Genomic DNA, 15,567 nt, shown 5'->3' with positions numbered 1-15,567 from the left:
GTGAATTTGGGTTACAAACGTGGTGGTTCTTGGTGTCCCAGCTCCACGTCCTTGGGTTCAGCTAATGGAAAATCCTGGTGGCGGAATGGTGCTTGTGCTGAAGGGGAGACTTTTTCCGCTCCTGTTCCCTAAGCCACAAAGAAGCCACTGTGCACAGTGCTACGTTGTGTCAAACTGCTACACTGTCACACTGCTACACTGTCAAACTGCTATACTGTGTCACACTGCTACACTCACTGCTACAATGTCACACTGCTACACAGTGCTACACTGTCACACTGCTACACTGTGTCACTGCTACACTGTCACTGCTACACTGTCACACTGCTATACTGTCACAGCTACACTGTCACACTGCTACACTGTCATGGTGCTACACTGTCACACTGCTATACTGTGTCACACTGCTACACTGTCACACTGCTACACTGTGTCACTGCTACACTGTCACACTGCTATACTGTGTCACACTGCTACACTGTCACACTGCTACACTGTCACACTGCTACACTGTCACACTGCTGTACTGTCACAGCTACACTGTCACACTGCTACACTGTCACGGTGCTACACTGTCACACTGCTATACTGTGTCACACTGCTACACTGTCACACTGCTACACTGTGTCACTGCTACACTGTCACACTGCTATACTGTGTCACACTGCTACACTGTCACACTGCTACACTGTCTCACTGCTACACTGTCACTGCTACACTGTCACACTGCTACACTGTCACACTGCTACACTGTCACACTGCTATACTGTCACAGCTACACTGTCACACTGCTACACTGTCACGGTGCTACACTGTGTCACTGCTACACTGTCACACTGCTATACTGTGTCACTGCTACACTGTCACACTGCTACACTGTCACTGCTACACTCACTCCTACAATGTCACACTGCTACACTCACACTGCTACACTGTCACTGCTACACTGTGTCACTGCTACACTGTGTCACTGCTACACTGTCACTGCTACACTGTGTCACTGCTACACTGTCACACTGCTACACTGTCACTGCTACACTCACTGCTACACTGTCACATTGCTACACTGTCACACTGCTACACTCACACTGCTACACTGTCACTGCTACACTGTCACTGCTACACTGTCACACTGCTACACTGTCACAGTGCTACACTGTGTCACACTGTTACACTGTGTCACACTGTTACACTGTGTCACTGCTACACTGTCACACTGCTACACCATGTCACGGTGCTACACTGTCACGGTGCTACACTGTCACACTGCTACACTGTCACTGCTACACTCACACTGCGACACTGTCACACTGCTACACTGTCACGGTGCTACATTGTGGTGTTGGGTCGCATCCCGGGTTAAAGAGCCAGCGGAGGCAAAGTTGCCTCGGTACACAGGCAACTGGGAACCTTGGCATGGAAGAGCTTGTAAATCCCACGAGTGATGGCCACAAAATGGCGCCACTGAGCTGGAAGGGGACAGAACTTCTGCCACTTCAGAAAAGCCAGGCCTCTGGCGCCACAGCACCGGCCAGCATTGGGAGCAGCCAGCACCTGGCCAGGCCGATCTGGCGCCAGCCGCAGAATCCGATCCGGCTGGAAGCAAAGGCCATTTGTTTCCTCCGGTCACCTTCAAGTTGCCCCGAAACCGGCCCCGGATCACTTTCCAGGGCGTCCGGGTGACCCACGCTGCCCTTCACTCCAACTGGATCGGCCATCCTCCCTCTCCCCACCCAGCCACCTGGTCAGGGTGAGCAAAAGGGAGGCCATGTTAGGATCGGATCCCACCATGGCAGGCAGCTTGCTGGAAACGCCCCACCATCCCCTGGAAGGGCCACACCTGGCCTCAAGGGAATGACACTCTCACCTCGGGGTCCAGAGGAGCTGTCACCTCGTGGGGAGTGGGGGGGTGGGGGGGCTCCGCTTACCTCCTCTAGCTTCCCCTAGCCATTGTGAACCCTGGAAACAATTTTCCCACCCAGCAAAACTTCCCCTCCAGACCCCTCCCTCTAAGCAGTGGGTCCCGGCTTTGGCTGGAAATTCCCGAATAAACCCCGTGCTTTGAGCCATCTCCCTCCTGACACCACCCATTCCTGGGAGCCCAGCCAGGCCTGGGGACAGAACCCAATGGGTCACTCTACCAGCTTCTGACCACACGTCACACACGTCACGGGACTCACCCCACTAACCTGCCCCCCAGCCTTCTGTGTCTGGCTTATTTCGTTCAATGTCACTTCTACAACAGGGCAGCCTGGTCATGGAGTCACCTGTTGGGTCCTGGTGGCTCCCCCAGGTGTCTCTGGGTGGGCACGGGCTCACTGCTCTTGGGTAATGCTGGATGTGGGGTGTCCCTCTGGGGTGCTGATGGCTGGGTCCCCAGCCTGTGGCTGTAGGGAGATGGCGGGACTGACTGTAAGGGGGAGCAATGACAGAGATGACTCCATTTTGGATAGGGAGACATTTTAGAAGTGGACATCTAAAGAGATATGAGAAACAACAGGCTTCTCACCAAAATAACAAAATGCAGCTGCAACGTGTGGGCGATGGGCCCCAAGGCCAGGATGAGCTGACCAGACCTCAAAATATTCTGTTCGGTAAGGAGGGGGTCGGGCAGGTGGCCGGGTTCAGGGAGAAGCTGACTCAGTGCCAAGCAATCACAACTACAGTTTCAAGGTAGAATAGTGGGGCCTAAGCCAGGTGGAGCCCATGTCAGTCCTAGACTTGGCCATACACGGCTCAGCTTCCCTAAGCCCCTCGGGTCCATGCGGGAGCTTTGCTGGGCATCCAATAACCCTTGTGCTCTCTTTACTCTTGACTCCTGGTCGGTGTCACTCTTCACTCATCAGCTGGGCCCTGACACAAATCTGGGATCAGTAATCTGGTATCAGGACCTTTGTGTGTGGGGGGGCGCCTGATGGGAGGAGCTTAGGGCATTGGGGGCGTGGCGTCGAGTGGACAGTGACCCTGACTCCTCCCACTTCTCTACTTTGATTCCCAGCCAGGAGCTGAGCAGCTGTGCTGCCTCCCCACAGACCCAGAGGAACGCCACCAAGTAGCCAAGTGCCCAAGTGACCGAGTTCAGACCATGGACTGAAACCTCCAAAACCATGAGCCAAAATAACTCTTCTCTGTTTACCAGGGCACTATTTATTTATTTGGTGGCACCGGGATTTGAACTCAGGGCCCCGTTCTTGCTAGGCAGTCACTCTACCACTTGAGCCACTGCACCAGCCCTTTTATGTGATAGGGTCTCACAAAATATTTGCCTGGGGCTGGCCTCAAACTTTGATCCTCGTGATCTCTGCCTCCTGAGTGGCTGGGAGTACAGGCCTGAGCCACTGGCACCCGGCTTCTTCTTCCACTTTTACTCCATGAGAACCCAGCCTGTTGGACAGTGTTCGGGGCGGGTCTTCCCCTTCACTTGCTGTCCCACATGTCAATCATCCCTGGCCCCGCCCACACAGGCTCACCGGAAGTGTGCTGTACCAGTGCCCTGTCAGTCAAGTTCACAGCAGAGAAGCAGAACAGAACTAAAACAAAATGCTGGAGCAGGTACCGTACAAACTAAAGAGATTTACCTGGGCCCAGGTTCTGGAGGCACTGGGTCCAAAGAGCAAGGTTCTCTGATAGACAAAACGACCACCCCTAAAAGAGCAGAACATCAGCAGTGTGACCTGAGCTGGGCTCAGGTGGGTGGGCAGGTGTCTTATGAAGAAGGACCTGAAGCCTGGCTGGCTCCTGGACGGCTGTGCCTTTGCCTGCCAAACCCTGATCAGGTGCCGGGGCCGACTGCGTGGCTCCCCTGGCTGGCCGGTGCCCAGGGGAGGATCAGGCTGGGCTGTGGGGCCCCCGCCGGCCTCAGTAGGACAAGTGGGGACCAGGGGACGGTTTAGAGGTCATTGAGCGCCTGGGGTGCACGTTTAAGATGCTGCAGGCACCCAAGGGGCCTCCTTGTGTTTTAATGTAGGTGGAATTTATGTGACATAGAATTAAAAGTGCACACTTCAGTGGGTTACCACACTCACTGTGTGCAAGGCCCCCCTACCCTGGTGTGATTCCCAGTACATCCCATCCCCGAAAAGGAGACCTGTCCTCAGCAGCAGTCACTGCAGCCCCTGCTCCACCTCCTGTCTGGCATTTCCTCTCCATGGTTCACACAGTGCATGGCCTTTGTGTCTGGATCTGTCACTGTCCATGTTGTGCCGTGCGTCGGAGCCATTTTCCTGGCTGAGTAATATTCCATTGTTTGTTTATTCATTTACCTACTCATGGACGTGGCTGACTTTTCTCTGCTGTTCTTCTCATCCTGGAGGCCCTGCAGGGCCCTGGGAGGGAGAGGCTGCTGAGGGAGGGACCTCTGGGGACATCTGTCCACTGGTGATGCAGGTGGCACTGAGAGCAGCCCAAGGAGATTCGTATTGAACATGTCTTGGGGTCCCAGCGAGGCCCCCAAGGGACATGTCTGGGGACTTCGAATCGACACCTGCCCGTCCCGTCGGTCACTGTGGCCACCGCAGGCTGAGGCGGTTTCGTTGCTGGTTGAGGAGCACAGAGAGTGAGCACGGGAAGTTCACTTCAGGTGCTGCAAGACCGGAAGGGGCAGGACCAGAGCAGGTGCCCGTCCTCTGTTCTTCTGCACGCTGAGCCGGGGCTGTGAGCCGGGTCCTTTCCCGTCAGTCACAGCATGGACGCCACTGACTCGCACTGAGCAGTCACTGAACGGCTCACGTGGGGAGCCTGAGGCTTTGGGGCCATCTCCTGTCCCCATTGTACAGACAAGGAAACTGAGACACAGACCAGAGGAGCCCGCAGCCCACCACCCAGAGTCGGGGTCCAGCCCTTCACCCATGGTTCTGAGCTCCCGGAGTGGCGGGCATCAGAGAGTCCACGATTGAGCCATCTGTCCACAGCATGGGCTGTACGGGGCCTGAGTGCAAATCCTGAGTCTGGTGCTCAGAATTGGGACCCCTGGTGAGTCACTGCCCCTCGTGGGGCCTCGGTTTCCTCATCTGTGAAATAGATAGAGACGTTAGAGAATCAACACTGACCTCCTTCCTCTCCCATCTATAAAAGCACCTCACTCATCTCATTTCCAAGCCTCCCCTGCATTGAGATCTGATCATGTGAGTGTGTTCTGGCCCCAAAGCCTCAAGGAAGACTTCCAGAAGATAACTGAGCCAGCCCTGGCCTTTGCCTTTCCTTTTTAGTGAGGAGGTGAAGGCTGGGGCCCTGGCAGCCATTTTGCAGGGCCATGAAGCAATCTTACATCCAAAACCCAGGGATGCTGTGAACTGTCAAAAACCCAGTCCTCCTCCTGCAGCAGCTGAGCACGGACCTGCCTCCACCCTGTCATCTTCTTGCTGCCACACACCAGGTGTCCACCCCGAGGCCGGGGCTCACACCAGCGTGGAGTCCTTGCCTGAGGCCCCTGACCTGTGGCCTAGCACAGTACGCATCTCATGAGTGACCCCATCCCAGAGTCCCAACCCAGCCAACAGTGTCTGGGGAATATGGGGTGCAGGCAGGCTGCTCTCCCAGCTTCCCCCCAAGGCTGCAGGTGCCCTGGCAGTGGCCAGGGGCGCAGGGGGACCCTCAGGCTCCAGGCAGGATGCATAGAGGATCCGGTGGTGGGTACCCTGCTGGGGCTGAGCCCCGGGGCCAGCCTGGGAGACCTCAGCAGCGCGGGTGGGATCGTCCTCAAAGCATGGTGGGGACAGCTCGTGCAGTCCACGGCGGGTGGCTCGTGCAGCCCGGAGCAAAGTGTGGGTCAGCGCAGCCACCAGAACCAGGGCACCTGAGCCAAGGATGGACGCTGCAGCAGCACCTGTCTCAATCTCGAAAAGCAGCAGGGCGTAGATGGAGAGAGCTAGGGAAGGAAGTGACTCTCAGTTATGCAATCAGCAAACGTCCCTCACAGACATAGTCATGTCCATCGAGCAGAGGCACAGGTAGGGGGAGGGATGGAGGAAGGAGAGAGACCGTGGGACCACGAGAGGGCTGTGGGTTGTATTTTAAGAATAAGGGGAGTGTGGAGCCACCGGTTCTGAGTTGGGGGGGGGGGTCTTGCTACGAGGCCCAGGCGGGCCTTGAACTCCTGACCTCAAGGGATCCTCCTGCCTTCCACACAGGCCCCTCTGGCTCCATCTAGGTTCTGAGGAGCCCCAGGCCGGAGGCGTGGCCCGGCAGTGGGTGGCGGTCACGTGGCCCGGTCTGGCCTATCAGAGCCAGTCCTGGGCTTGCTGGGCGGAGCTTTCTTGGGGCGGGGCGGGGCGGGGAGCAGCCCCAGGCCCCGGGACCTGATGGCGCTTTCTGGGCTGTTTTCAAGCTTTTCTCTGACTCCCACCTCCTGCTGCTGAAGATGCCACACTGGGTCGTGTCTGACTTAGTGGACGAAGCCACAGACTTGTTGCTTTCCCCTTTTTGAAATTATTTTTTCATCATGATTGTTTTGGCTCAGGCTGGCAATGAATGGAGGTTGGCTGCAGGGCTGGGGAATTCTTGCTAGGTGAGGTCACCTAACCTCAAAACTGATGCCACCGGGGGAAGGAAGAAGTGTGTCTCACCCTTAGTGAGGCCGATACTTGTGACCCTGCCCTGTGTTTGCTTTTACGAAGAGAATGTCTTATTGTCTCCCACGAAACAGTCTGAGGTGGCAGGCATTGCGTCAACAGTGCACTTGGGAGGCAGAGATCAGGAGGATCGGGGTTCGAGGCCAGCTTGGGGGGAAGGGCACGCAGAGAGACCCCATCTCAACCATTAAAAACCTGGTCAAGGTGGGGCACACCTGCCGTCCCAGCTACACGGGAGGCAAAAGCAGGAGGGTCAAGGTCCAAGCCAAAAAAAAAAAAATCCCACCGGAAAAATAACAAGCAAAAAGGGACTGGGGCCATGGCTTAGGTGGAAGACCGCCTGCCTAGCAATCCTGAGGCCCTGAGTTCAAAGCCCAGTACCAGCAAAATTAAATGAATAAAATGAAATAAAATAAAAGTGAAACCACCCACGACGGGGGAGTTTGTGTTCACCCCAATGGACAAAGCCGATTAGAAGTATCTGCTGACAATTGCTTGTGCACCTCAGAGCCTTTTATGAACAAATATCCCACAGCAGTTGTCTGGGGCAGGGACAGTAACCATCCCACTGTATCAATGAGGAAACTGAGGCACAGAGACAGTGAGCCCAGGACCCAGAGGGAAATGGGGTTACCCAGAATAACCCAGTGAGCTGCTGTGACAGCTTTCCACCCCAGCCTGGGGTCTTGTACCCAACGCCCCAACCCAGGCACACACCTGCTAAGTAGACACAGATCCCACAGCAGAACAGCCCCATGGCCACATGTCTGATGAGGCGACAATCGTAGAAAAACCAGTCAGACCTGGGATGGGGGGAAAAAGAAGAAAGCTCAGAAGGCAGGGATGTTGGGGGACTGATAAGGAGACAGATGGAGAGCAGTCCCCATGAGAGGAGGGCAGCTTTGGATGAGTGATCCATGGAAGATCCACCAGAATCCATCCACCCATCCACCATCCATCCATCCATCCACCCATCCACCCATCCACCCACCCATCCACCCACCCATCCATCCACCCATCCACCCATCCATCCACCCATCCACCCACCCATCCATCCATCCATCCACCCATCCATCCATCCATCTATCCACCCATCCACCCACCCATCCGCCCATCCACCCACCCATCCATCCATTTGTCTCTCTGTCCCTCTATCCACCACTCCTCCTACCCCATAACCGGTCATGTACATAAGTCCATTCAAACATCCAGCACTCAGGAAGCAGCTACTAAATGCAGGTCCTTAATAAACAGCTGGCTTCTATCACTTTGTAGACCACAGCTGTGTGTTGGAGGTGAGAAACTGGGGTAGCTTAGTGTGAATGGTGGAGGTTCTGAGGGCTTCTAACCTGCTCCCCTTCCACAAGTACAATGAAAGCCTTCTCCTTCCTGGACTCTCAGACACCTTCTCAGCCGCCTCGTTTTTGGTTTGTGGCCAGCAGGAATAATTCCAAATCTGAGTCCAATCACCTTCCTTCATTTCCTGCCTTCCTACACAGGTAAACATGGCCCAGTCCCTTTCTTCATCCCGCTCATCTCCCCTCTAGCCACACCAGCCACTTCAGTCCCCCACTAACCTGCCAAGCTCATTCCTGCCCTTGTGGTTATCTCTGCTTGATCACAGTCCCCCAGACCCTTCACCCCCTTCCTCCTCAGGTCTGAGCTCAGCCTCCCTGACCACCTCTTCTCCACTCCATCCCATCACCCCGTTCTCTTTGCTTCTCAGAAGGTACATCTGGCTCCATGGAGTCCCTGCTGTGTCTCTGACACCCAGAGGCAGCCCCAGTCCCCTGCCGTGCTGAGCAGGTTTGGGGACTGAGGAACAGCTTCAGCGCCCACGGGGTGAGTGGGATCTGTCCCAGTGGTGGACGTTCCCGACTCCTAAGTCCACTGTAACATGGACCCGAACCTGTGCTTCCTGTCCCCAGCCCTAAGCAGCACCCTGGAGAGAAAGACGAGTGACAGGGAAGGCAGGTCCTTGGTGGAGGAAGGTTACTCACTGCCCCTGGACAGGCCCCTGCCCCTGGACAGGCCCCTGTGCCCACACCCTAAGCTCAGGTCCCAGAGCTCTGCCACAACCAGGTTCAAATCCAGAGCAGTCACCTCCAAGCCAGGCTGCCTGGAGATAGCAGCCGCCCCTGTCTGAGCTGCAGTTAAAGACCAAACTAGGCACTGGTGACTTTCACCTGTGATCACAGCTACTTGGGAGGCTGAGATTGGGAGGAAGGTGGTTCAAGGCCAGCGGGGGGAAATAGTTGAGAGACCGTATCTCCAAACTAACCAGAACAAAAATGGTCTGGAGGTGTGGGACAAGTGGTAGAGAGCCTCTTTTGCAAGTGAAAAGCCCTGAGTTCAAATCACAGTCCCTCCAAAAACAACAGTGAGGACCAGCTAGGCTGGGTGCGCTCTTGCGGAGCACGCGCAGGGGCCTGGATTCCATCGCAAAAAAGAATGAAAAGGAGAGAGGAGGATGGAGCGGGCTTCCTGAGCAGGGATGGGCCAGCTGACCTCCGACCTCCTGAGCCCCAGTTTCCTGCTTGCCAAAGGGGTCTCCGCCGGCATTGCACCTGCTGTGATTTCCAGCAGCTATGGAGGAAGGAGAGCCTTGGGCAGCGGCGTCCGGTCCTCCTACCTGCCTGGGCCAGGCCCCCGCGCCAGCTCGGCGCCCAGGTGTCCGCAGAGGGCGGCGAGCAGCAGGCCGGTGAGGCCGAGCACCAGGGCGAGCGCGGCCAGCGCGGCGGCCAGCGGCAGCAGCGCCCCCGCCGCGTCCTCGGGCAGCCCAGGGCCAGCGCCTCGCACCGCGCCCAGCCCCGCACCCAGCCCCGCACCCGGCCCCGCGGCGCGCGGTCCCCGCAGCTCTGCGCGCCCCGCCTGCAGCTGGAACAGCAGCTGCGCGGCCAGCACGGCCAGCACGGCCGCCGGGATGCCCAGCAGGGTCATCGCGGCCAGCACACGGCCGCCGTACGCCGGGGCCATTGGGTTCGAGCGGCTCGGGGAGGAAGCGGGACAGCGGGCGCGCCGGAGGTGCCGGGGTCGGATGAGGGGTGCAGGGGTGCGGGCCGCGACTGCGACGCTGGAGCTCCGCGAAAACTCGCCAGCAAGTTTTGTCCTGGCTGCGGGGCCCCAGCAGGGCGGGGGCCTGGCTCCGTGCGGAGTCAGCGGAGGAGCGTGGCCAGCCGAGATGTGGGCGGAGCCAGTGGGCGGGGCCTGGGATGGGCGGAGCATTCCACGGGACTGGAGGAGGACGCAGATCGGGCGGGGCCGGTGGAAGAGTTGGAGGGGGCATTGGGAGGCGGGGCCAGTGGAAGGGTGGGGCGGGATCTGGCGCAGGGGCTGGGCCTGGGCGGGGCTTGGTGGGGCGGGGCCTGCGTGGAGCCGGGTGGTTATTCTATAGGGGGCGGGGGAGGTGGATGCTGCGGCTGGGTTTAGGGATCCTGACAGTTCTGAGTTTCAACGGTACACACATATCCCTGCTATCCTAAGCACCCGTTTTATTGTATTTTTTAAAAATAGATTTGAACAAACCGGGTGCACACCTGTAATCCCCGTTACTCAGGTGGCAGAGATCAGGAGGATCATGGTTCCAAACCAGCCCGGAGCAAATAGTGTGCCAGAAGAGACCTTGTCTCAAAAATACTCAACTCAGAAAAGGGCTGGCAGAGTCCCTTAAGGAGTCGATTGCCTGCCTGGCAAGCGTGAGGCCCTGAGTTCAAACCCCAGTATCTGCCTTATATATACAATTTGAACAAAGTTTTAAATAATTCCTCTTGTGTGCATTGCCCTCCACACTTAGGAAACGTTATTTTTTCCTCTGGGTCCTCTTGATCCCTTCCCCAGCCGGGTGCCATGTTTTCCCCATAGCACAGGTGTATTTCCTTTTTTAAAAAATTACATACATTATTGGTACAAAAGGGTTTCACGGCAGGCGTGAAGTCTTCAGTTCAAATCCTAGCCTCACAAAAAAAAAAAAAAAAAAGAAGAAAAGCAAATCGAAGTAGCTAGGGCTCAGCGACTCATTTGGATGGAGCTGCAGCTCCGTGTTACAGGTGTTAGGGACACGAGATACATCATACTTGGATTTATTTATTTAGCAAATAACGATGGCCCACCCACCTTGTCCCCAGCTTGGGCGATCCCGTGGTGACCAGGACAGGGCACTCGCCTTTCTGGGGCTCAGCCTGGTGCGGAGGTGGAGGCATTCACTGGACCCCAGTGGGGGGACAATTCCATAAAGTGCCCAGAGTCATTAACGGTGCTGTTTTAGGGTTGGCGTGGGGAGGGGCCACAACTACCATGGGTCACACACACATGTCACAGATGCACCCATTGAGGCCCGTGAGGGACGGCTGAAGCATCGCCACTGTCCTGAGCCCCGATGCCCGGCCCAAGTCGGGATGGACCAGAATAGGAAGCGAGATCTGGGCCCCTGGTTCCGCTGTCCCCGGCCCCCTTCCCCCTCTACTCAGACCCCGCCTCCCAGCCCGAGTAGCGCTGCTAGTTCCCATGGACACGCGTCGCTTTCTGAAGGCCCGCAGAGGATGAGCGATTTACATCTCATTTGCATGTTTGGTTCCGCCCCCGAGCACGCACCACCCCATCCTGCCGCCAGGGGGCGCCAAGACAAAGAGGTCGGTCAGTGAGCAGAGCCAGCCGGGGTCCTGGCTTCTGGAAGGACCTTGCCAGGTGGGACTGGCCTTATGAATCCCTGAAGAAAGCAAGAAGGCTGAGAGAAGGGAGGTGACAGTCACTTAGCGAACGGAAATGACAACCTCGCAGTCCCAAGCCGGGGAGTGGTTCTACCGGAGTTTCTAATTTCTGTAGTCTACCGTACTCCGCGGGGATCCACGGGTCCCCCAGGGACGGTGCAGCCCTGGCTGGCGGCCTGGGGTCCCAGGACACACGACACCAAATAGTGAAACGCACCCCTTGCAAAATAAAGTTCTGCTGGTAAAGGATTGCTGTAATTTTGCAAATGCAATATTTTGGGCAATGTCTCAATATTTCTAGGTATTCTTAAAAAGCAGGTGCACGAGGACAGGCGCTGGGTTAGGGTTAGGGTTAGGGTTAGGATTGCGACTCCTCCGACCCTGTCCCCTCTTGCCCGGGGTTTCGGGGACCCTGCCTGCTCCGCCCCCCAGAATCCGGCCCCTCCTGGAAGTGGGGCTCAAAACAGACATCATCCCACCCCCACTACAACACCTCCCCCCTCGCCACCCCCACATCACAGCCCCCCAGCCCTGTGCTGAACAGAGGCGTCCCCCATCCCCTCCTCTTCTGCCCTGTGCTCTGCCTGCCCCTCCCGTGGGGTGTTCAGGTCACGCCGTCACCACCCCGCGCCCCAATCCCTCTTCCCCATTCCCTCCACGCAGGGACACCCTCCACCTTGGGGACACCCTTCACCTTGGGGACACTCTCCACCTTGGGGACACTCTCCACCTTGGGGACACCCTTCACCTGCCCTCCACCTTGGGGACACTCTCCACCTGCCCTCCACCTTGGGGACACCCTCCACCTGCCCTCCACCTTGGGGACACCCTCCACCTGCCCTCCAACCGAGGGACCTGAGCAGGACAGGGCTCCTCCAGGCCGCCCCGCCCCCACGGGCCCCGCCCCCACACACACCCCCGTCAGAACCACGCCCCGGCCCCGCCCCCCGCCCCGCCCCTCGGCTCCGCCTCCACGCGGTACTTGCAGCGGCGCAGCGGCTCGGTGAGGCTCCGCGGCGCGGGGTCGTCCAGGTCCTCGGGCTGCAGGAAGTTGCGGTCCAGCACCTCGGCCGCCTCCTGCCAGTTGGCGAAGCAGGCGGGGCCCAGGCGCTGGATCTCGTCGGCCGCGTCCCGCGTGAGCACGTCCCCGCCCGGCTTGAGCACCACCACGGCCGGCAGGTGCTGCACCGAGAACTGGCGCCCGAGGTCCCTGCGGGCAGATGCGGGGTGGTGACCGTGGTCCCCAGCCCGGACCTCCTGCAGGACTTCTGAGTGTAGTGCCCTCATCTTGCCACTGGGGGCGCGCGAGGACCAGAACCACCGGGCCTGCGCCCACCCCAGGGCCTTTGCACCTGCTGCGCCCGCAGCGCCACCTCACACTTGTGCTGGATAAGACCCCGTTTCATCCAGATTTCAGCCCCCCGTCCCGTCTTTACCCACCCTGTGCAGCGTGTCTCCCCTAGGGCCTTTCAGCATCCAGCATATTATTTATGAAAATGATTTATACCATATTATTTATGCCATGAAAACCATAAAGAAATATTAAGCTGGGTAGAGAGCCACGGACAGGGAGGCCACTCCAAGCAGATGGCCTTTGAGCTGACATCTGTGGGATGAGGAAGGGAGAGCTGGGGACGGGTATCCCAGGCAGAGGGCAGCACATGTGCAAAGGCGCTGAGGTGGATGTTTGGGGTACAGCCCCCTCACGCAGATTCCGGTGTTCTAAGTGTTAGGGGGAAGTCAATAAGAAACTGTCTGAAACCCCAGGAGACCCAGTACCAAACCCCATCTGGGCCAGAACCCACACTGCCTGCCCACAGGTGCCAGTTGTTTTTTTGTTTTGTTTTGTTTTGTTCTGGGGTTTTTTTTGGTGATACTGGGATTTGAACTTAGAGCTTCACACTTGCTAGGCAGGCGATCTACTACTTGAGTCACTCCATCAGCCCTTTTTTGTGAAGGATTTTTTTCAAGAACTATTTACCTGGGCTGGCTTCAAACTGTGATCCTCCTGATCTCTGCCTCCTGAGTAGCTGGGATTACAGGCGTGAGCCACTGGCCCCCAACTTTCTTTTGTTTTTTTGATACAGGATCTCACTGTATCACCCAGGCTGGCCTTGAACACTTGATCTTCTGGCCTCAGCCTCCTGAGTGCCGGGCACAGGCATAGCCACCTCACCCAGCTCCGAGTTTTGATAGGAAGTCTGTCTGCCATCTTCACCGCTGCCCTTTCTTTCCTTTTCTGTAGAGGGGAGCAGGAAGTGTTTCTCTCTCTCCCCCATTTCTCCCTATTTTATCCTGCTTTACACAAACACATCCTTGTGAAAAGTTTAAAAAGAGTTGTCATTCGGCTGCACGGGCAGTGTCCCCATGACAGTGCCATGGCCAGAAACCCTTGGCCTGTGCAACAGTCACGACCTCTGCCACTCGCACTCAGTTGGCTCAATGCAAACCACACCGGGTGTAGACAGTCAAAACGGCGACAACTGCCAACACTTCTTTCAATTTTTTGCTGCATTTGAATTCTCTGACTCAGTGCTGACTAGGCAGGTGCTCACCACTGGAAATGTTTTCATAATAAGAAGTTGCACTGAAAAAACAATGAATTGAGAGCCGGGTGCCGCTGGCTCACGCCTGTAATCCCAGCTACTCAGGACGCAGAGATCAGGATGATCACGATTCAAGGCCAGCCTGGGTAAATATTTCACGTGACACTATCTTGAAAACCCCTTCCCAAAATAGGGCTTGGTGGAGTGGCTCAAGGTGAAGGCCCTGAGTTCAAGCCCCAGTACTGCAAAAAAAAAAAAAAAAAAAAAAGAATTGCATATGGTGACAGCTGTGATCCCAGCAATCAGGAGGACGGGGGAACCAGGAGGGTATGAGTTCAAGGCCAGCCTGGGCTGTGTATTGAGGCCCAGTCTCGAAAAACAGGGTGGACAAAGCAAAAAAGAATGAAAGCATGTCTTGTTGAGAAGGGGCAAGTCCTCAGTCCAGTTTCTAGGTCTCTCCTTGCAAAGTTCGAACCCAACTACGGCATCCTTGGTCTAAAGCCTGCTCTGGCTCCCAGATATGCTGAGCTCTTGCCCACACCTGTTAAGGTGGCTCTGTGACCCCTCCTCTGCTTTTGGGATCTGGTAGCGTCCCCGACTTGGACGTTCTTTGTCCTGACAGCCTTCTGGGAACCCTTCTTCCCCTCGGGGACCGCCCTTACTGGCTGAACCCTGACCTCTCCTTGCCATTTGCCTCCCACACTGAGCTGTGAGTTCCCAGAGCGGAGCGGGAGCGGTGAGCACATGCTGCACTCCGTCCCAGCACCGCAAACCCCACGAAGATGCCTTCTCCTCCAGGAAGTCCTCCGGACCCTGCCTCACCTCCTCAGGCCATCCTGGAAGGGCAGGAAGAGCCACTTGTCGGGCATGTCCTTGAGGAAACGGCCCTGCTGCTCCTCCGTGGGGTCCTGGGACACGTACACCAGGGCCAGCTGCGCGGCCCGCAGCACGTAGAACTCGTCAGTGAGGCGCACGAAGAAGTCGCGGAGCACCGGCGCGAAGGCCTGGCAGCGCGGACAGCCGCCCGCGCCGAAGAACAGCAGCACCAGCCGGTTCTCCAGCCGCCGGCACAGCTCGGCCTCCGTGTCCAGCGCGTCCTGGTCACTGTTGTTGCGGAGCAGGACGCGGCCCCAGAAGAGGGACACCATGGCTGCGCTGGGGACAGGGGGGAGGGGCCCCCTTTGGTGCCCGCTTAGGCCACTTAATCCGCCTGCCTGACCTGGTTCTCAGGTCTCCAGGGAGCGGCCAGCCTGGCCCGCTGGGCCATTTCACACATTTTACGCATGTCGCGTATTTCACGCATTTCCCGGTTCAGGTGGCTCTGCTGATTGCTACATTCCTTTTGCTTTCTTTTTTCTTTTTTGGGGACCATGGCTTGCACCAGTGGTCCCCATCCCTGGGGCTGAGGGAGGAGGCTCCTGAAGCTTAGGACTCCCAGGCAGCCTGAGCCTCCTCAGCTCCTACTCAAGGCTGGACGTGGCCTGTGGGCGGTGTCCCCTGAGCCCTGAAAGACCTTGTGCAAGTGTCCACTCTGAGCGCCACCTGGATTCTTTCCACTTAGACAGGAGTCCTGGGCTGGGGTTAGCACCTTGGCACAGCCTTGCCTAGCCAGGGCCTGGACTCCACCCTGGGTACTGCGAAACCAAAACAAAATGCAGACAAAAAAGAAGGGTGAGAGGTTAAGGGTTGTCTCCAGCCACTAGGAGCAGGTGGCGCTGAGGGACAACCCTGGGCCTCCAGAGGTGC

General features: G+C 57.3%; 2 protein-coding genes across 3 annotated transcripts; both read right to left on the bottom strand.

The window, feature by feature from the left end:
- Positions 1-3,189: 3,189 nt before the first annotated feature.
- Positions 3,190-9,707, bottom strand: LOC141410393 (transmembrane protein 221-like). 2 transcript variants are annotated; one of them, XM_074064551.1, is made up of 4 exons: positions 9,202-9,707; positions 7,287-7,372; positions 5,636-5,866; positions 3,190-5,009 (listed from the first exon to the last, which is right to left on the bottom strand). In XM_074064551.1, the coding sequence occupies exons 1-4, from the start codon at positions 9,543-9,545 to the stop codon at positions 4,954-4,956; spliced, it is 717 nt and encodes a 238-aa protein (XP_073920652.1). In that variant the 5' UTR covers positions 9,546-9,707; the 3' UTR covers positions 3,190-4,953. The 2 variants fall into 2 exon arrangements, with proteins under 2 accessions (XP_073920652.1, XP_020033844.1); XM_020178255.2 differs by having other exon boundaries at positions 3,190-5,866.
- A 2,489-nt stretch (positions 9,708-12,196) lies between these two features.
- LOC141420289 (nucleoredoxin-like protein 1) lies at positions 12,197-15,452 on the bottom strand. The gene is made up of 2 exons (XM_074064568.1): positions 14,644-15,452; positions 12,197-12,485 (listed from the first exon to the last, which is right to left on the bottom strand). The coding sequence occupies exons 1-2, from the start codon at positions 14,967-14,969 to the stop codon at positions 12,197-12,199; spliced, it is 615 nt and encodes a 204-aa protein (XP_073920669.1). The 5' UTR covers positions 14,970-15,452.
- Positions 15,453-15,567: the final 115 nt, after the last annotated feature.

This window comes from Castor canadensis, unplaced genomic scaffold (genome assembly GCF_047511655.1).
Source record: "Castor canadensis unplaced genomic scaffold, mCasCan1.hap1v2 HAP1_SCAFFOLD_88, whole genome shotgun sequence".
Taxonomy (NCBI): domain Eukaryota; kingdom Metazoa; phylum Chordata; class Mammalia; order Rodentia; family Castoridae; genus Castor; species Castor canadensis.
This window is presented reverse-complemented; position numbering and strand designations above follow the sequence as displayed.